We start from the raw sequence: 21,042 nt of genomic DNA, 5'->3' as shown, positions 1-21,042 counted from the left end.
TAAAGAATTCTGTTATGTAGATGCCACATACTGTTTCTTCCATTTACCACTTGATGGATTATGAATAGTTCTGTGTTGAAAAATCAAATTTGTATAGACATGTTTGCATTTCTTGAACTCCTGGATTCTACAGTCTTCACCTCCCAAGTCCTGGGATTATTGGTATGCACCACCATGCTGCCTTGGCTTTCATCTTGTTTTTCTTTGTGGTGCTGAGACCTCACAGACACTGTAATACCAGCCAAATCACATCTCCAGCTCTCTCTGTTTAACCTTACAGGAACTATAAGACTATTTTCCAAACTGACTGCATCAACGTATTCTCCTATCAGCAGTGAAGGAGAGTTCCTTTTTCCACAATGTGTTATTTGCTGTTGTCAGTCTCTCTCTCTTTCTCTCTCCCTCTCTCTCTCCCCCCTCTCATTCTCTCTCCTCTGTGTGTGTGTTCCATGAATATATGTATGCATTTTTGCATGTAGGGGCACATGTATATGGAGGCTCAAGGTTGCTATCGTGATTCTTTTTATTGATTGTTCATTTGCTTCATATACAGAGGCAAAATTTCTCAATCAAACCCAGAGCTCACCAGCCTGGCTAGTCTCATTAGCCAATTTGGTCTAGAGATCAATTATCTATCTCTACCTTCTGAGGCTAGAATTACAGAAGGGCCACCATACCCACCCAGCATTTACATGGGTTCAGGGGATCCAAACTCTGGTCATCTTGCTTATACAGTAAATGCTTTAATTACTAAGCCACCTTCCCAACCCATTCTCTTTTTTTATTATAGCCACATTAATTGGATATAAAGTAATTTTTCATTGTGATATTGGTTTCATTTTCTTAATGAGTAATCATATTAGTCATCCTTCATTTGTTCATTGGCAATCTGTATCTTCATTTTTTATATATTTTATCTGTTTATGAACTTTATTTTTATCTGAAAAACACATAAAAGTTATACATGTTTACAGGGTACCATGGGATGTTTTGATACATGCATACACTGTCTAATATTTAAATAATATTAAACACACCTATGTATTCAGACATTTAGCATTTTTTATGGTGAAAACTTGTGAAATAATTTTCTCTCTGTTTTTTGGATGCACTATATATTATTGTTACTATAGTCACTCCTCTGTACATTAGAGCAGTTTGCTTCTCGCTAGGTGTAACTTAATACCCATGGGTCAAGCTTCCCCCCCACCCCTGACTCCATCACTCTCTCTAGTCAAATGCAATCATTATTCTACTGCCAACCTTCATGAAACCAGCGTTCTCAAATTCCATGTACAAGGGAGATCATGACATTTATTTTTCTGTGCCTGGTTTATTTCACTTATCATAATTATCTCCAGTTCCATCTATGTTGCCATAAATGATGGTATTTTTGACAGCCTGAATAGTGTTCCTTTGTACACATGTACCACATTGTCTTTATCTATTAATTGAATAGCGGACACTTAGGGTGGTTCCATTTATGGGCTGTTGTGGATAGTGTTGTGGTAAACATGGGAGTCAAATGTTTCTACAACATACTGATCTCATTTCCCTTGGACAGATACTCAATAGTGTGTTTGTTAGATCGTATGACAGTTCCTATTTTTAATTTTTTGAGGAATCTCCATACTGCATAATACTATACATTTTACATAATATCTGGGCTAATTTATAGCCCATCAACAGTGTGCATGGACTTCTGTGTTTCCGCATCCTTACAATCACTTCACATTTATTTATTTATTTATTTATTTATTTATTTATTTATTTATCTATCTATTTATTTTGCCTTTTGGCAATAGGCATTCTGACTAGAATGAACCTCACTGTGGTTTTGATTTGCCTTTCCCTGGTGATTGGTGATGTTTAGCATATTTTCTTATATTTGTTGGCCATTTGTGTGATCTTTTGAGAAATGTGTATTTCAATTTTTTAATCAAGTAATTTTTTTGCTACTGACTTTTTTAGTTTTTTATTCTGGATATTAACCATTTGTCAGAAGTATATTTTGGAACTATCTTCTCCCATTCTATAGATTATTCCCTATTCATGCTGTTGATTTTTTATTGTGTGTAAGCTTTCACTTTGAGATAAGCCTATTTCTCCCTTTGCTGCTTGTAAAAATTACATTTATATATTTCATGCATGTGCACATGGGTACTACAACACATGTGTGAAGGCCAGAGGACTCTCCTTGTACCATTAAACTCAGGTTATTAGGATTGGTCACAAGTGTCACTACTAGTTGAGTAATCTTACCTGCCCCCACTCCTTTTTGCTATTTTTGTACTTTATCCCACCCCTCCGTGTTTTTTCTAGTAGACTCACAGCTCCAGGTCTTACATTTAAGTCTGGGATCAACTGTGAGTTGATCTTTGTAGCTGAGAAAAGATGAAGGGTCTAGTTTCACTAGACGTGGATGCCCAGCTCTCCCAGCATCATTTATTAAGACTGGCTTTTCACTGTGATGTGTTCTCAGTACTCTTGTCAAAAGGCAGTTGGCTGTAGATACATAGTTTTGCTCTAGGTTCTCTGTGTTTTTCCATTGGTATATGTGTCTGGGTTTGTATTAATGGCCAGTCTACACTGTTTGCTCATGGCAACATTGTAGTGTGTTTTGAAATAAAACAGTATAATGCCACACGTTTTTTTTCTCAAGATTGCTGTGGCATTTCCTTTTTGTTGTTGTTCTATACAGATTGTAGATTATTTTTCTAATTCTACAAAAAATATCACTGGTATTTTGATTAAGATTATAATGAATCTGGATTTCTTTGGGTGGTATAGGCACTTTATTTATTAAATAAGTAATTAATATTAATTAAATAAAACTATTATTATTATTATTGTATATATATATATATGTATGTTGTATAAATGTGAGTAAAGATATACCCATACCGTGATGCATGTGTGGGAGTTAGAGGACACCTTTTGGAAGCTGATTCTTTCTTTCTACCCTGGAGTCCTGGGAACAAACTCAGGCTGTCAAGTTTGCACAGCAAAAGCCTTTACCCACTGAGACAGCTCATCAGCCCTATGCATTTTAATAATAAATAACGACTTCCTGTTCCTTGTGTTGTCTTCATTTTCTTTCAACAGTGTTTCATGACACTCACTGTAGACATCTTTGACCTCGGAACTTATAGATATTTCATTTTTTGATAGCTGCTGTAATTGAGATTCCTTTCTTGGTTTCTATTTCAGATCATTCAGTATCAGTGCCCAGCATGCTATTTGGTTTTCTGTCTTGCAACTTCACTAAATTTGTTTATTAGTTCTGGTATATCTTGTTAAGAGTCTTGAGGTTTTCTGTGCCCAATCATGCCACTTGCAAACACCACAATCTACTTCCCTCTTTTCTAGTTTAGGCAAGCTTCCTTTCTATCTTCTTCCTGATTGCTTTGGCTAGGATTTCTTGTACTAAAGTCAAATAAAAGTGGTGAAAGTGAGCATCCTTGTTTTGTTTCAGATCCTAGAGAAATAAGAATCCAGCTTTTCCCTATTCAGTATAATGTTAGCTTTTTGGACAGATATATAGCCTTTATTATGTTGAGGGACTTTCCATCTATAGCTACTTTGTTCCAGTAGTTTTATTATGAAGGCATGTTGAATTTTAGTCAACATTTTCTTCTTCATCTAATGAAGCAATCATATGGTTTTTGCCCTTCATTATGCTGATGTGCTGATGCCATGTCTATTAATTGATGAATATTGAGACATGCCTGTACCCCTAGGACAAATTTCACTTGATCATGGTGAACAATCTTTTGAATGTGCTGTTGGATCAAGTTTCTAGATTTTGTTGAGGCTTTTTACATCTATGATAATCATGGATACTGGTCTGTAGTTTTACAAGCGTGATGCTGGCCTTGTAAAATCTACTTTGAATAATTTCCACCTCTTTTATGTTTTGGAGCAATTTAAGAAGGACTGATATTTGTTCTCCTTGCAAAAGTAGAATTTAACAGTGAATCCAACTAATCCTGGGCTTTCCTTAGATGGAAGACTATTTCCTTATTCAATGTCATTACTTTATTGGTCTGTTCAGGTTTTCTATTTTTTCGCGTTTTAATCTTGGTTAGGTATATGCCTGAGAATTTGTCCATTTCTTCTGTATAGCTTGATACTGTATAATAATCATCTCCAAAGACCTTTGTGTATTCTTATGATGTCAACTGTCACAACAAAGAAATGAAAATTGCTTTTTAGTGTGTTTATTTCTGTGTACGAGAATTTTCAGCATGTTGTGTCTTCATTTTTATTTGTTTCAAAAAATTTTTAATATCTGTTTTTTAATATTTCCTTGATCCACTGGTTATTCAAGATTAAGTTGCTTAATTTACATGTATTTGTGTAGTTTCCAAAGTTTTTCTTGTTACAGGTGTGTTATTTTAATGCATCATGTTGAGTTTGTTTTGTAGCCTGCTGCTTGATGTATCCTGGAGAACGTTCTGCTGAGAAGAATACGTATTCTGCAGCTGATGCCTTGAATGTTTTGTAGATGCCTGTGAGGTCCATTTGGTCTAGCATGCAATTTAATTCGAATGTTCCTTTGTTGCATTTGTCTACTATTCCTGAAGGAGGGGTGTCAGAGTCTCCAGCTATTACTGTGTTGGAGTTTGTCTCTTCAGGTTTATTGATATTTGTTTTACATACTTACTTGCGTATGTTTTATGTATTGAGTACATAGAATTGTTTTACTGAATTGACCCCTTTATCATTATTTTGTGTCTTCTTACTGATTCAGACTTAGAGTCTGTTGTATGTAGTGTAAGTGTGAATGTTCCTGCTTTCTTTTGGACTCTGTATAGAACATCTTTGTGACAGAATTGTACTGTGTAACCTAGGCTGGCTTCAAACTCATGACAATCTTCCTGCCTCCTTTTCCTAAGTGTTGGGATTATAGATACAAGCCAACTTCTAGCCCCCTTCACTTTTAAGTTTATGTCATGGAGTTTCTTCTATATAACTTACTTGGGCCCTCCTTTTGTTAATCCATTCAGTTCTATTTACTTTCAGGTAACTGTCAATAGTAGGGTTGGACTGCAGCCATTTGTGACTTGTTTTCAAGTTCAATTGTAGCTTCCTCTTGCCTCACTGTCTTGTAATCTTCCTTTGCAGTTAAGTATGCAATTTACTCTATTGGTATGTTTTCATTCCCTTCTTAGTTTTTGTTTGTCTACTATAGAGAAGTTTTTGTGGTTACCTTGAATGTTACAAAAACCTATTTTGATAAGAAGTTTTTTTAAAATGATAGCAATCAAAATGACCATAAAAATGAAAATAGAAACACCAAAGAATCAGAAAATATACTGATAAAAAGTGCATACCTATGTTCCACTCTTCCACATAATTTGAATTTCAATGTCTTATTTTATAATTTTTCTATTTTATATCTCATAATACATTAATGTATTAATTTTTAAATTTTGTTTTTAGTCTTCATGTTAAAGAAACGAGTTGTTTTCTACAATGATTATGATATTAGAGAATTTTGAATTTATGTAGTTATTTTTTCTCTTTTTTGTTGGTAATGAAGATTGAATCTTGGACCTCATACATGATACACAAACACTGGACCACTAACCTATATTCCCAGACCTCTTTTGTACTTTTCATTTTGAGACAAGATCTCACTGAATTGCCCAGGCTGGCTCATCATGTAGCCCAGACAGGTCCTGGATTTTGTGATCCTTTTGCACAACTGGCTTGGGCCACAATTAAAATGTTATTTATTTATATGTTTATATTTGCTTAGCATGTGCATTTTTATACTTTGTATGTGTCACTTAAAATAAATTTAACAAATAATTGTAAAACACCACCCAACCAACGACAAAGTGACATGGGAAGGAGGAAATGGGGATTGTATAGCCACCATTGGTCTGTAGCAGTTCTCCACAGAGCTGCTAGCTGTCTCCAGTAGTCATTTTATTCAGTCTTAGTACTACTTTCTGGTGTCAGTTCTCAATAGCTCTGGGCTTCATCCTTGGTCTTTGAATTTTACCCTTTGAGTCACTTTTTCTGTGAAATTTATTCTATGTTTTCAGCTGAGTCATTTTTTTAGTCTGATTTCTGCCATAATTATTTGGGAGCACAAGCATCTTCATTTTGTGAGAGCTTTGGTACACTTAGTTTGAGCCAGAGATGCTTAGACCAGTGTAGACCTCTTACAAATTTTGTGGATTGTATGCCTTAATGGGAATTTACTCCATAAAATAAAAACTCCAACCATAAACTTTTTTTTAATACCAAGCCCTTTCTATTTGGGGCCCCCTGCCAAACTGTTAAATAATATGTTATGAGTAGCCAAGGGAGGAGGAGTCCTTTTCTTCACTGGTGTAGCCACTGGTAAGTTGCTTATACTCCAGTAAATGACCCTAGCCATGCAAGTGATTCTAAAGAAACTCAGTGGATCACACACAGAAGACAGGAAAGTAGGAGAAAAACTAGTTGGGAAGAAGGAGAGGGTCAGTGGAAGGAGGAAGAGGGTAAGAGAAGGTAAAGGGATTGGAGATGATCGCTATATATTACATACATGTAGAAAATAATCAAAAACAATAATAAACAAAATCCAGTGTGCATACCCACATTTAAATATGCACTAGTTTTATTAATTCTTCAAGGATTTTATATAGGCATACAATGTGTTTTGATCACATTCACCTTACATCCCTTTCATAAACTCCTCCCAGATCCACCCTTGACCACCACCCCCAACTTCATCTCCTCCTTTTTTTTTAAATGGCCCATCTGTGCTGCCCATATCCTCTACTTCCATTACAGCACGGTCAACCAACCAGGGCCCACACTCTTGAAGAAGTGTGACTATCTCTTCCCCAGAGCTATCAGCTGTGCATAGCTCCTCATCTAGGGGCGGAGGCTTAATACTGATGTTACAGCCCACTCCTGATTTGTGTTTTGCTTGTTGTTTGTTTTTGCCCTGAAGCTGTTTCCTAGTTTAAGAATCTTTTAATGCCGGGGCTGGAGGGATGGCCCAGGCTTTAAGAGTACTGGCTGCTCTGTCAGAGGACCCGGGTTTGTTTTCTAGCCCCTACATGGTGGCTCACAACCATCTGTAACTCCAGTCCCAAGGAGATCCTATGCCTTCTCTGGCCTCCATGGGTGCCAGGCATGTATGTGATACACAGACATATCTGCAGGCAAGAAACCCATACCCATAAGATAAATGAATTTTTAAAATTGTAAATAGTCATTTAATTTCTAGAGAGACCAAGAATGTTCATTCCAGGAAATGCTGCCTCCTTTAGAACACCTCAAAATTCTTCTTTAAAATGGAAAAAATCCTCTTAGCACCCTCTCTTTGTTTGCAGGTTCTATAGTTATGAGAAACCAGTCGACAGTTTATGTGGTTTGCCTGGAAATCTTTGATTCATCAATTCATTCAACATTTTCTGTATTACTATAGGTGACAGTTTTGTGAAACTTTCTACCATTGTGTAAAATGGGCCCCCCCTTTCTCTATCTTCCAAAAATACATCCAAAAACTTAGTTTCTGCTAAGGTTCTTTGGATAGTCTCCTTGAGGCGGGCAGGAATAATTTTAGAGACTTCTGTGGTCACATGTTTTGGCATTTGGAATGGGATGACTCACAGGTTGGGTTCAGCTGGGTCCATGAACTGGATCCTAAATACCAGCACTTCATGTGGCTTGGGATTTTAATAGTGTGATGGCTGTGTTGAGAGAGGATCTAAGGATAGTTTGATAAGAGAGATAATGTTACAGGAGAAACTGGGTGGATGGAAGCCCAGGTGATTTTTTGATACACCCTCAAAAGTCAAAAAGAATTGCTTCTATTGCATTTTATTTGTTACTAGAGAGTCAGCAAAGCCAGTCCAGATTCAAAGAAAAAGGAAACTGACTTTATCTTCTGATGGTTCTAATTGCATTGCAGAAGAGCATGTAAGACAGGAAATATTGTTGGGATAATTTTATTTAGAAAAAATACAATATTGCATACTATTATTACATGATGTGGGGAATTTTCTGAAATTTTTTATCAATAGTTTCTGGACAATAAGTACCTCAGAGGTAGTGATCTGAGTTATTGCAGTTCAAGTTGTTAGTTGTTTAAGGAATCCTATCAAGCAAAAATCACCAGGGACTTAGCTGTGATCAAATGAAAATTAGGTTTGTTTAGCTATGTGCAGCAAGAAAGATGTATTTGAGAAAAACTGTTGGGTACTTTAGTAAATAGGAATTGGGAGATATAATTGCATGTTTTCATTTCCGTAATAAAATACTTGAATCTGGGCAACTTTATAAGGCTCATGGTTCTGGATGGCCCATGGCCATGGCACTGACATTTCCCTGGCTTTGGTGAGGAAGTCAGGGAAGCTCACATAACCATGGCAGGAACATGCCAAGGAGAAATCATGCCACCAGATGAGGAGCTAAAAAGGCTAGGACATGACCTTGCCTTGTTCTCTCTCTCTCTCTTCCTCCCTCTCCCTCTCCGTGTCTCTCTCTCTCTCTCTCTCTCTCTCTCTCTCTCTCTCTCTCTCTCTCTCTCTCTCTCTCTCTGTCTCTCTCTCTCTGTCTCTCTCTCTCTGTGTGATGTGTATGTACATGTTCACGTGTGTGCACACATGCATATTCACAGAGAGCTCAAATGTTCAATGTATTCTTTAATTACTTTTCACCTTATTTTGTTGAGACAAGCTCTAAACCTGGAGCTCACCCATTTGCTGAGGCCAGTGTGGCTTCAGGGATTGACCTGACTCAGGCAACAAGGGAATGAGGAAAGGACAGACACATGTATAGAAAAACTGAGGTCAGGTGGGCCGTGTGTGTCCTGATATAGTGGCACCAACTATACAACAACCCAGAACCTCAGCATGTTTACTAAGTAAAGCACAGGGGGAGGAGTCAGCTAGTCTCAGTAAGAGATCTCTACAGGGGAGCAGTCTCTGCTTGTAGTCATCAGAAGAAGGAAGCTGGAGTTGCTAGTGTTTACACACACTGACCAGTCATTCATAAACAGTCACACTTGCACACACTATCAACCTTCCCATGAACACCAGATAAAAACGTTACCATTCCTCTGAGTCTCACCCCAGGGGAAAGTTTTGCCACTCCCATGGGTCTGAGGCATTGGGGTACTTGACATGGTCATGACCATGTCAATCAAAAGATGTTCGCTTGGTTTTCTCGGCACCCCACACCCACACCTATTCAGTTAGCCTAGCTGGTCAGCAGCTCCCAGTGTCCTCTTGTCTCTGCCTTCCAAGCACTGGGATGGCAGATGTCTGTAGCACACGGGTGCTAGGGATCCAAATTCAGGTCCTTATGCTTGAACAGCAGACACTTTGCTGACTGAACCATCTTTCCAGCACCCTTGCCTTGCTCTTTTTTTTTTTTTTCAAATTTACATCTTATTTAACTTTTAAACTTTAATAGTATTTTATTCATTATTTGATGATTTCATACACATATGCAAGTTGGTTTTTTTTTTTTTTGAGACAAGGTCTCGTTGTGTAGCTCCAGCTGGCCTAAAATTTGCTATGTAGATCAGGCTGGTCTTGAACTCTCAAAGATCTGCGGGCCTCTGCCTTTCTAGTGCTAGAATTAAAGGTGTACACCACAATGCTCAGCTCTACAGTGTATTTTGGTTATATCATACCCCATTCCTCTTTCTTGGTCCCCTCTCATTCCCTCTGGAACACCTCTTCTCCCCACTTCTATGTCTTTGGTTTTTCATAATCCATTGAGTTTAATTAGGATCTTGTGCATGCACAAGGACATAGAGCTGTTTACTGCATCATGGTCAACATCCCAGTAGCTGCTTCCATGAAGAAATATGCTTTTCCCTCCTCCAGAAGCCATTAATTGTCAATAGCCTCTCAACTAGGGGTGGGGCGTTATGAGCTCCTCCCCAATCCATATTGGTGTATTGACTGGCTTGATCCCAAGCAGGATTTGTACAGGCAACCACAATTGCTATTAGCTCATGAATGCAATGGCTCTGTCATGTCCAACTTTTAAATTCACATTTATTTATTTGTGTGGCAGTGGGTGGAGGGGGAGGCAGGAGACACACGTGCCACAGAGTGTATGGAGGTCAAAGGACAACTTGCTGGAGTAGAGTCTCTGCTTCATGATGTAGATTCCAGGGATCACATTTGGATTGTCATGCCTTGTGCAAGTGCCTTTACTCTTTACTCACTGAGTCATCTTACTGGTCCAGGGGTTCTTGTGTTGTTTCAAGACAAGGTCTCATGGAGCTCAGACCAGCCTGGAACTCAGTATGCAGTAAGGAATACCCTTGAGTTCCTGATCCTCTGCTTTTTTTTTCTTCCCTGTGCTTATTACTAAAGCTTTTTCAGTTTGAAGAATGTACTTTAGCGTTTCTTGCAGGTCTAGTGAAGATGTGTTTCTTGTATGGTTTTGCTATGTGCAATTGACTTTATTTCAGGATGCATATGTTTATAACACCTTCCATAAGTAATGGAGGGTTACTGATGCTCTTTGTTTTTATATGTGGATATAAATTTATGTCTGGATTTACTTGCTTTAAGCCTGAAGATCATTGCTTAGTATTTCCTAAGGGTATAACCTCCACTTTAGGTGTGAGAGCTAGAGGAAGGGAGTGTCCTACTTCTCAGCCTCACTTACTTGGAATTTAGTCCCTTTGGCTCAGAGCTGAAGAGGATGTGATATGCCAGTGGTGTGCCCATTTTGGTAAATGTATCTCTTGACCAGGTACTGAGGGATTTGGACATCTTTTGTTTGGTGGCATTTTCATGGAGTGTGGTGTCTTCAAGACTGAGTTGTGAAGAAAAGAGAGGTGTACAGCAGACTGGCTCAGAAGCCACTGACCCTCCCTTCCCTTCATAATTTTTCTACATCTTCGTGAACAAATGTTTCTCTGTTACATGCCATTATAACAATTTCTAGAGACTCTGAATGGTTCTTGCATTAGTTATGTGTGATTTACTGGAGAGTAAGGACAATGAACACCTCTTGCCTCCATCCTGAAAGTAGAACTTGCTACCACCACTTTCTTGGCTTCCTGATGTATATATGTATGTATGTATGTATGTATGTATGTATGTATGTATGTGTGTATGTGTGTATTTGTGTGTGTATTTGTGTGTATCAAAAAGAAGAGGGAGGAGAAGGGAGAGCACCTGTACCAGGTAAGGGTGTTGGATCACTCAGAGCTCAGTTACAGGCGTTTTCTGGACACTCAGCTTGTTACCTGGGTGCTGGGATCTGAACGATGGGACTCATGATTCCATAGCAAGCAATGTCAACCACTGAGCTATCTCTTCAGTCCCACCATTCACTCTTTAAGTCTATATGTGCCCTTGCCTGATCTGATCCTTTTTTTTTTTTTTTTTTTTTTTTTTTTTTTTTTTTTTACCACTTTTATGTTGTCCCAACTAGAAGCTGCATTGCAGGATAGGATTTACTTAATTGTAAATGTCAGTTGCCTTTCTTGAGGATTAAATGAAACAGTGTACACAAAGTAGACAGCATATAGCATGAGGGACCTGATAGTGTATAAGCTTTATACATCTTCTACCTTTTTAATGAAGGGAATCTTATAAGAGCCCTTTAATCATTGTGATTTCAAATGTGTTACATGATTATTTTAAAGGTTCTCTGTGATTTTAAGAACTGTAAGACCCTATTGGTCTTGATTAATGGTGCTTTTGTGGGAACTTTATGATAAAAGACTCACTGGAGTCTTCAAAGAACTAAATTCCTGTCTTCTGACTTATTTACACGTCCAGGGTGAGATTCCATTAAAATGCTTGAGGTTTCCCTGAGTTGTGCTTTGAATATAATCTCTGCTACTTTGTGTGCATCTGTTGATCACTCATGACATATGAGATGCAAAGCACAGCTGAATGAAATTAACAGAAAATGCAGATTAAAGCCTTGCTTTCGTGAGGGCTGAAATATGGACATGAGTGGATTTCTCTTTCAAGTTGTCATGCTGAGGTGAACTTCTCCCTTTGGGTCTGTAGGTGGCAATATCAAACCAGAAATGCTCACATGCAACTGTTGGCCGCAAGAATGCATTCAGCTTTCAAATTGGATGATTACATACAGATGCCTGTTTAAAAATGTTGTGAAGTGTTGCTTGAATTTGAATATGTAATCAGACACCAACTTTGCTCAGTCCCCATATTTACATATATTTGAATGGCTGCCTCTGTCTTCTGTGATCCACTGGGTGAGGTCTTCTGGGAGTTCCCCTCTCTCTCCCCTGCTGACTTGCTAAGATACCTTTCTGGCTCTTCTTGGGAATAACTGCTCCTTACAGAAATACCCACTTCTTCCCCATGCTTTAGTATAGCACCTGTCTGTCCTTTCCACGAGGGAGAGGGTTAAAAGAAAGGGCCAAGCGAGGAGAAAGTACACACTAAGCCAGATCTGGAGCTCATTTCCACTGCCGCTATGTGACTACCATAGATACTCCGTATACTTTTCTCCTTGGTAACTTTCCTCTCCCTCTGTTTACCAGGTTGCTAGCAATGATGCCTTTGAGAAAACCCCCAAAGAACTAGCCATTTGCTCTGTGGACAAGGAAGACAGGAAACATTCTAAGCCTCAGTCGTGTTTTGTTTGTGTCTCTTAGGTGCTGGGACTACCTAGTCACACACAAAAATGTAGTGGAGACAAAAAAGCAGACAAATCAGGTGGTGGGTGTGTGCCTGTAATCCCACCATTTGGGAGGTAAAGGCAGGAGAGTCAGGAACTGAAGGCTAGCATGGCCTATAGGAGACTATATTTCCAAACAAACAGAAGCAGATAGTCCAATACTGGGGACTGGAAAGAGGAGAAAGGAATATAGAGATCGTTCAACCCAGAGGAAGCAGTGCCCCTGTGATTTTTCTACTGGCTAGAAGTCAAAACTTCCTAGTCCTCATGCCAGGGTACCACAATTCCAAAGAAAGGCTGTTGGGGAGGGGATAGGATGGGGAGGAGGAATCTTTGAGCTTCCGTTAGGTTAGAGTTGTGTTAAGTCAAGTTAAAAGTCTACACAGGGATTCCACAGAAACAGTTTTTGACATTTCAATTGTGTATGTGTGTATACATGTGTGTGTTTGTGTATGTGTGTGTACTTACTATATAACAGCCCAAGTGTAGAAGTCAAGAGTTAGCTCTTCTTTCCTTTGTGGGTTTTGGGGATTGATCTCAGGTTAGTTCTAAGACTCTCACCCCAAGTACTTTTACCAACTGAGCCGCTAAAAACATTGTAAATGAATTAGTTAAGCTCTCTAGTGTTATTATGACACAGAATAATTCTCTCCAGCCTTCCAGCCCAACCCAGAATATAACAGAGCCCCATCCACCACATTTTCTATGAAATAAATGTATATTGAATTTGAAACAGCATTTATAAACTTATTGAAAGCTGCCTCTGTTGAATAATATTAGGCTTCAAAACCAGCCTTGAGCTGGGTGTGGCAGTACACACTTGTCTTGTAATACCATCTGAGGCAACAAGATCAGGAGTTCAAAGCTACCTTTGGCTATATAGCAAAGGTCAGCACGAGATACATGAGAGCTGTCTTAAATAGTAAAAAGTGGGGTGGCGGGGGGGAGGGGAGGGCTGGAGCGACAGCTCAACACTTAAGAGCACTGACTGCTCTTGCCGAGGACCTGGGTTCAATTCCCAAGACCCACATGTTGGTCCACAACCATTTGTAACTTCAGTTCCATGGGATCCTGCACCATCTTCTGACCTCTGAATGCACCAAGCATTCATATGGTACCCAAACATACATGCAAGCAAAACACCCATACACATAAAATAAAATAAGATTTTTCTAAAAAAGCAATCAAGTCTTAAGACACTGCTATTTAAAAGTAAAAACCATTTCAAGCCAGATTCATCTTCAGTATAATGATTATACATTTGTTAATTTTATTTACATATAATATTAATTTACATATTAAACTTATTTGGCTAAGTAAAGCGTGTCTTTTAGAATCAATTCATCATGACAGGTGGTGTTTCTATAAAAACAATTTGGTTCATTTCATTAACTACATTTTCTTTTCTCTCCAATAATCTGTTTTAATCTAAGACAGGTGTGTCATGTTATTTTGAAAAAACAGTTAAATTGCTTTATAATATTTCCCAAGCCTAGGAATTAGAATACTTCATGGAAAATAATAGCACAGTGTCCATACGCCCGTGCTATGAATTGCTGCAACTCTCCCAGCAATGAGAGCAGAATATGGAAGATTGGCAGTCATTTAGTCATAGAAAGAAAACACAAAGCTTATTTACCAAACTGAAAAGAAATTAGAAAAGCTATTTTCTTCAGATTGCATGTCTGCTCAAATGCACTTTCTTAATTATATTTCGTAAGTGATGAATTTTTATGTCTCGTTAATCTCTTGGTTGGAAATTAAACATCAGTTGATTATCCATTAAGCTGCAAATCATGGGTACTAGGAAATTTTAAAGATAACATTCTAGCCAGCCATGTGTCTTGAAAAGGTAGTAATAATGCTGGCTAAATTTGACAAAATTCCTTTCTGTAGAGAGGCAGGGTAGTAGTGTGGATAGACCCAAGGTTTGGCTTCAGACCTCCATATTAAGTCTGCCATGACCACTTACCAGCTGGTAACATTTCTAGGCCTCAGGTTTCTCAACTGTAAAATGGGACAAACACCTATACTGACATGCTTAACATAAAATGGTAACTTTACAAATCCCATAGTTTTGTTTAATCTGAGCAGTTTTATTAGGAAATAGGTTTTACCTGTTTTTTTTTTTTAGATTTATTTTACTTTTAATCATGTGTATATGTGTGTTTCTGTGTGTGGGAATGTGCACATGTAAGTGAAGGTGCACATAGGATCCAGAAGAGAATGTCAGATCCCCTGGAGCTGAAATTATAGGCAGTCAAATCTGATGTAGTCTCATGTAGGTGCTGGGACAGAACTCTGGTCCTCTCCAGAGCAGTGGTGTATACCTTTAACCGCCAAGTCTTTCTCCAGTTCCTGCTTTTATGTTTTATGGATGAGTTACTCAAGACTCAAGCTGTGTCCAGCACTTTCCCTCGGCTGCTTGTAGAAAATGGCTGTGAAATGGATATAATGGATAACACTGATGATTTGATGTGAGTGTTCAGTCACAACTAGCCACCTCTGGGGCAGCCACTGTCAGACCATTCCCCCTGATACACATATGACAGTGCATGGCCAGAGCTGCTGTTGTGGTTGCTGAAACTGCATCCTTGACTGAACTCAGAAACCGGAGGAGAGAGAATTCATTTTTAATAGGGATCACCTGCAAGTTACTCCATTTCCAACCCCACTTGTACTCGATTGCTGATAGTAAGTTTCGTTGGACATATTTCACAAGCTGTGGTAACACTGCAATTGGGGACCACTACACAAACTATTTTTAAGAAAACAAATTTGGCCACTTAGTAGAGAATCCTTGTTTGGGGTGACAAGGAAGGTTGGTGAGGCCAGCGGGAGTCTCAAAAGTTAAGACTGCCTTGTCGGCACTTGGACATTCTTGAGCAGGAAGGCTGTGGGGCTAAAGTACTGGTTTACAGGATGGTGAGTGGGGAGAGAAAGGGAGCCAGGGGAAACATTCGGCCTACTGAAGTGTGCTAGACGGGATATGGGATATGACGGAGGCTTGGACTTAGGTGGTAGCTGTGGGAGTGAACAAGAATAAAAAACCCCAAGGAGATCTGGAACTGGCCAAATATGTACAGGTGACCAAGGGGGTTAAGTGGTCACGGGAGAAAGCAAAAGTTTCAAAGTCAATTCTCAGGAAGTAGATCCCTTTCTCTAATCTTCCTTTCCATTTCTTTCCTCCCACCCTCTCTCCCTCTTCCTTCCTTCCATCTTTTTCTTTTCATCCCTCCTTCTCTCCCTCTCTTCTTTTTCTTTCTCTTTCCCTCCTTCCATCTTCCTCGTCCCTTTTCTTCCTTTTATTTCATTCTTTTTTTTAATTTCAAAGAAAGCTATTTTTAGTAGCAGAGTATTCAACAAATACTAAAATCAAGTAACAATGGTTTGAATATAATATAAATATTTACAATATGTGTATAACATAAATGTAAATTATTTATTTTATAAGGTAATTTATTTATTCATCCATAAACTTGAATCTAATGTCATTCTTTTATACAGCATCTCATTCTTTATCCCACTCTGTCCTAGAAGTGACTGTGTAGCTCAGGCTGACTTCAATTCATGGAGATTCTCCTGTGTCCTGAGTGCTAAGACTCTAAGTGCTACCACATCTAGTTCTCTATATCTTTAAGGGTATATTGAATGACCTTGAAGTCACAGCCTTCATTGATAGAAACAATCTGGAAAGGTACTGAAAGACAGAGAAAGCAGTATCTGAGATACACATGTTTTTAGGGCTAGGCTCATGAAACATACCTTTATTCCCATCAATATACTGCTTATGGGAGTGTTCAGGTAGCCTGCAGAACTGTATTGAAGTCCTAGCCAAAATGACTCTAGTTAGTCCCACCAACCAACACCCTGCTGCCTGAATACAGCTTTTGGTTCAGTGGAGTGAGAGGGAGGGTTTACTGAATGGTTAATCTTGGCATCAAACCAGCAAATAAGTAGAATGTTTGAAGTGACCAAGCAAACATACTCTCTTAACTTGAGGTTGAGGTCACTGATAGACTCTTCACCCTGTCACCTGGGTACAGCCTTCTTATAAGTGGGGAATTTTTGTTTTGTTCATTGCTGTAGCACTCTCCCAGGACAGAGCCTGCTCCCCAGTAGATGCTCAATCAGTAAGTGTTGACTGAGTAAATAGCACCAGGGATCCCAAGTGTGGGCCACCATCATCTCCTCTGTGCTGGGCACAGAACTAATGGCACTGGAGAGATGAATAATGGCTGGTTTCATTGTGTAAAATATGCTAACACATTAAGTCGATATTTGACATCAGATATTCAGCAGTATTGAAAGTATATCCATTTTTTTTTAACTCTAGTGATGATCTAGAACGATTCATGGAAAACCAAGGTGCATCCAGCCCGGGTATCCTCATTTTAACAACAAGCCTCAGCAAACCATTCATGCGACTGGAAAAGTATGTTACTCTTTTGCAAGAGCTGGAGCGACATATGGAGGTAAGGGAAGAAAAGCTTCAGCAAGGTCCTTTGCCTGCTGGTGTCCTCTGTGCTGCACAAAGCAGATGGTCTGCCTCCAAACTAACTTTGCTAAGAATCCAGAAAATAGCTTGGTTTCAAATTCTACTTGATCTGATCTTCCCTCTTCCCCAAAGATCTCCTAGCATTCCTCTTTATGCAGTGAAAGAAGATCCCCATTCTTTCCTGCTCAACAGTTATCATTCTTCCTCCTATTCTCTCTCTCTTCCAGGCCTCAGCTCTGTTGCTTCCCTCAAGACAACGCACATTCATTGACTTCGGTTTTCTTTTGCCTTGTCTATAGAGCGGTGGTTCTCAACCTTCCTAAGGCTGCAGCCCGTTCATACAGTTCCTCATGCTGTGCTAACCTCCAACCATAAAATTATTCCCTTGCTACATCATAACTGTAATTTTGCCACTGTTACGAATTGTAATGTAAATATCTGGTATTCTGGATAGCTGGTATGTGATCCTAAGGGAGTCTCAATCCACAGGTTGAAAACTGCTGCTGGAGATGACGGTTCAGTGGCAATCAGACCTCCAAATCTCTGTTGTTCTGGTGTTTTAACTAACATTACTGTGATAGAAAAAGCAAACCAACGTCAGGAAACATGGAGACCAACCAAAAAAGAAAAGAAATATAAAAAATATGTTTGTTGCAGATAGGAACACTGTAGAAATTTGATTTTCTGACTCTGGCATTCCCTAAAGATTATGAATGGGTCCAATACTGCTGTATCACTGTGCATTAGTATATCTACATCAAAGTCCACTCACATTTTTGTTTATAAACTGAATTTTATGTGTAATGATTGTAGTGCAGCTACAGTCTTTTCTAAATACTAGGAATTGCAACGAGGTCTGATAATTGAACATGAAGCACCCAGATCCCGTTGTGATTTTCAAAAGCATTGCCCTGAGCTGTTCTTTCATGATCTTGCATGGGGTGTGGAGGCGTGGGTGGGAAAGACTGTGTTTACCCTACTTGCTCTTCCTGTGTCTGGGGAAAGGGTTTGAGGTTTGAAAGGGGTTGATTATCTTTAAAGCAAAAGGTTCCATGCTGCTGTGCTTGTCAGCGTTTGTAAGGACCGAAAGCACCCTCTCTGAGTGAAAAGCACATTCTCAGGGTATTTGAACTGCCTCAAAGTTGGAGGCAATGGGGAGCTGGTGAGTAAAGGCTGCCAGAATGAAATTTCACTTGGGGCTCTGGAAGGTGTTGACCTCTGGATGCCTTTCCATATGCTAAGCCAGTTCACCAGATTGTTTCTTCCTTATCACAAAAACCCAGAAACTGTTCCTTCTCGGTGCTGCAGCACACTGCTGCAGTGGGAACACGGTTAAGCTGGCAAGAAACCCCCAGGCCTAGGTGCTGCTCCTGCTGCCTCCCTCACCCAATTCTAGTGCAGCCTCCATTTGGTCACATTTGCTTTGACTTCCTTTGGATTGCCGCCATCAGATGATACATGCCAGGATGCCAACACCATCCAGATTTCTAATCACCTGTTAGGATAAGTTTTACCACGAAAGAATACACACTGACTCTCCGTGAACAATCCTGCCTGTGGCATGAGTCAGACCTCTAATTGTTCTACCCTGTTTTCTACCCAAGACTGGATGAGCAGAACTGACTTTCTCATTTCTCCAGCTGAGTTACCCCTAGGCGAGGTATGCCTGACAGGTCCATGTTCCTCAATATTAGGTGCACTACAGGATCAGTGATGTCCCTCCAAGTAATTATTTAATGACTATATTTATTATTAAATATTTTTAAAAAACAATTTTTAAATGTAAATATATTTTGATTATATTCTTTCCTTCCCCCAAGTTCTCTCCTCCTCCCTACCCATCCAACTTTAAGTTCTTTCTCAAAAAAGAACCCCCCAAACCTAGAAAACAGAATACAGCAACACCCAAAAAGAACAAAACAAACCCACCAAACTGTAACCAAATAAAAGCACACACACAAAGAAAACCCTGTGGAGTCCATTATCTGTTGGTCAGGGAAATGGGAAATTTTACCTCAATAATGATACCTACTATGTTGTTACTAAACATATAATGTGTTATAAACTATCTTAAAAACTACAGTATTTGGCTAAATACTGCTGTTTACAATGCCTATGTATATATGTGTATGCATACATTAAAACATCACATTGCCTACCATAAATATGTATAATTTTGCTTGTCAATTAAAATGAAAAGATAATAGTAAATTCAAATGTTATGTGCAAAATAGTTGTGTAATATGATAAGTTAAGAATTAAAAAAATATACCAGAATTTAGGATCTCAGTACTTTCAGTAGTTAGGTGATTAAGAAACTTTCTGGGGCTGGAGAAATAGCTCAGCAGTTGAGTGAATACTACTTTTGTAGAGGACCCTAGTTCAGATGCCAGCATCCACGTCAGCCAGCTCACAACTAACTGCCTGTAGCTCCAGAAAATCAGCTCCAGAGGAATCCAAAGCCTCTGACCTCCCCCAACACCAACATACTCATGTGTGCATACTCTCTCACACACTATCTCATATAGGCACATAACTAAAAATAAAATCATCTCAAAAGATAAGAATAAATAAAATTTCTTTTGGTTCATAGTTCCATGAATTTTAACACAGGTGTGAATTCATGTAATTACCACCATAGTGAAGATATAAGACAATTCCATCACACACACACACACACACACACACACACACACACACACACACTTCTACCTTGGTATCCTTTTGTGGCCATATGTTCATCCCACCTCATCCATGGCAGCATCCATTCTCCTCTCATACTGTTTTTATTATTTATTTTTAATTATTTTATTTTTTGAGATTATAATATAATTACATCATTCTTGTCCTTCCCTCTTCCCTCCAAACCCTCCCATATACTCCTTCTAGCTCTCTTTCACTCGTGGCCTCTTTTTTCGTGAATGTTGTTACATACATATATGCATATGCTGATATTGTTTTTAAATGTATTCCTTTGATAGGACACTCATCCGGATCATCAGGACATTCTGAAAGCAATCATAGCATTCAAAACCCTCATGGTAGGTGACACTCTCAGATTGTCATACTCCATTTTGTATACTTTGTTGCTGAAAGAATGATTTGCGTGTAACATTTCTTTCCTTAAGCAAAGGTCCTCGGGGTGGAAACAATAAGCTCCGTGATTGTTACATTTGCTTTTGTTCTCTGCAAATCATGCTCACCTACGAAAGGTTGCCAGACTAAGGGTATAAAGCAATCACATTTGAAAGTCTTGGCCACATTAAGCATTGATGTGTAGGTGGGGGGTTTCCTTTTTTCCTTTGTCTTTACCCCCATTGCTCACCCTATGTCTGTATAACTTGTCATTCACTGATTGGCATCAAGACTGGATTTCACTACTTATGCCAAAGTACGTGAATTTGTTCTTTGCATATGAAAAAGTAATCCTTCATAAAAGGGAAAACATAGTGTACTAAAATGAAATTGCTTACTATAGATAGCTAGCAGAGGTAGCTATAATCTTATATCTTTGAGCATCAACACTAGCCTGTTTCCTTGAACCCACTGATGAAAAACCTTTTGATGCCATTTCAGAAGGGAAAAAAAAACTTTATTTTGAGTAATGATTTAAATTTAGATATATTTGACATTTCTAAAGCATTCTGTGGGATTTGGACCAATGTTTAGCTTTTGATCCTTGCTAGAAGGTTACTGAATAGCATTCACCATCACTTCACTTTTATTGCTTTTGAAAGATATGTAACTGATGTGTCAGTGCTTAAAGGGAAAGCTGAAGATCAGGCAAGGCATTATGATAAATTTGCACCCGTCGTCAGGCAAAAGTAGTAAAAATACCCGCAGTTTTACATGGCTCCACTTCATAGAACAGCTTTACATGGCTCCACTTCATAGAACAGCTCACT

General features: G+C 38.9%; 1 protein-coding gene across 5 annotated transcripts in view; it reads left to right on the top strand.

Annotated features, from left to right (window-relative positions):
- The window catches only part of Arhgef6 (Rac/Cdc42 guanine nucleotide exchange factor 6), a 121,583-nt gene that overhangs the window by 82,201 nt on the left and 18,340 nt on the right, over nucleotides 1-21,042 (top strand). For all 5 annotated transcript variants that reach the window (XM_059250485.1, XM_059250486.1, XM_059250487.1 and 2 more), the window contains 2 exons: nucleotides 16,976-17,114; nucleotides 20,119-20,178. In XM_059250485.1, coding sequence (XP_059106468.1) covers nucleotides 16,976-17,114; nucleotides 20,119-20,178 — 199 coding nt within the window. The remainder of the gene's footprint in view (nucleotides 1-16,975; nucleotides 17,115-20,118; nucleotides 20,179-21,042) is intronic.

Source organism: Peromyscus eremicus, chromosome X (genome assembly GCF_949786415.1).
Source record: "Peromyscus eremicus chromosome X, PerEre_H2_v1, whole genome shotgun sequence".
NCBI lineage: Eukaryota > Metazoa > Chordata > Mammalia > Rodentia > Cricetidae > Peromyscus > Peromyscus eremicus.
The sequence above is the reverse complement of the archived record's forward strand: the minus strand, read 5'-3'. Positions and strand labels throughout refer to the sequence as shown.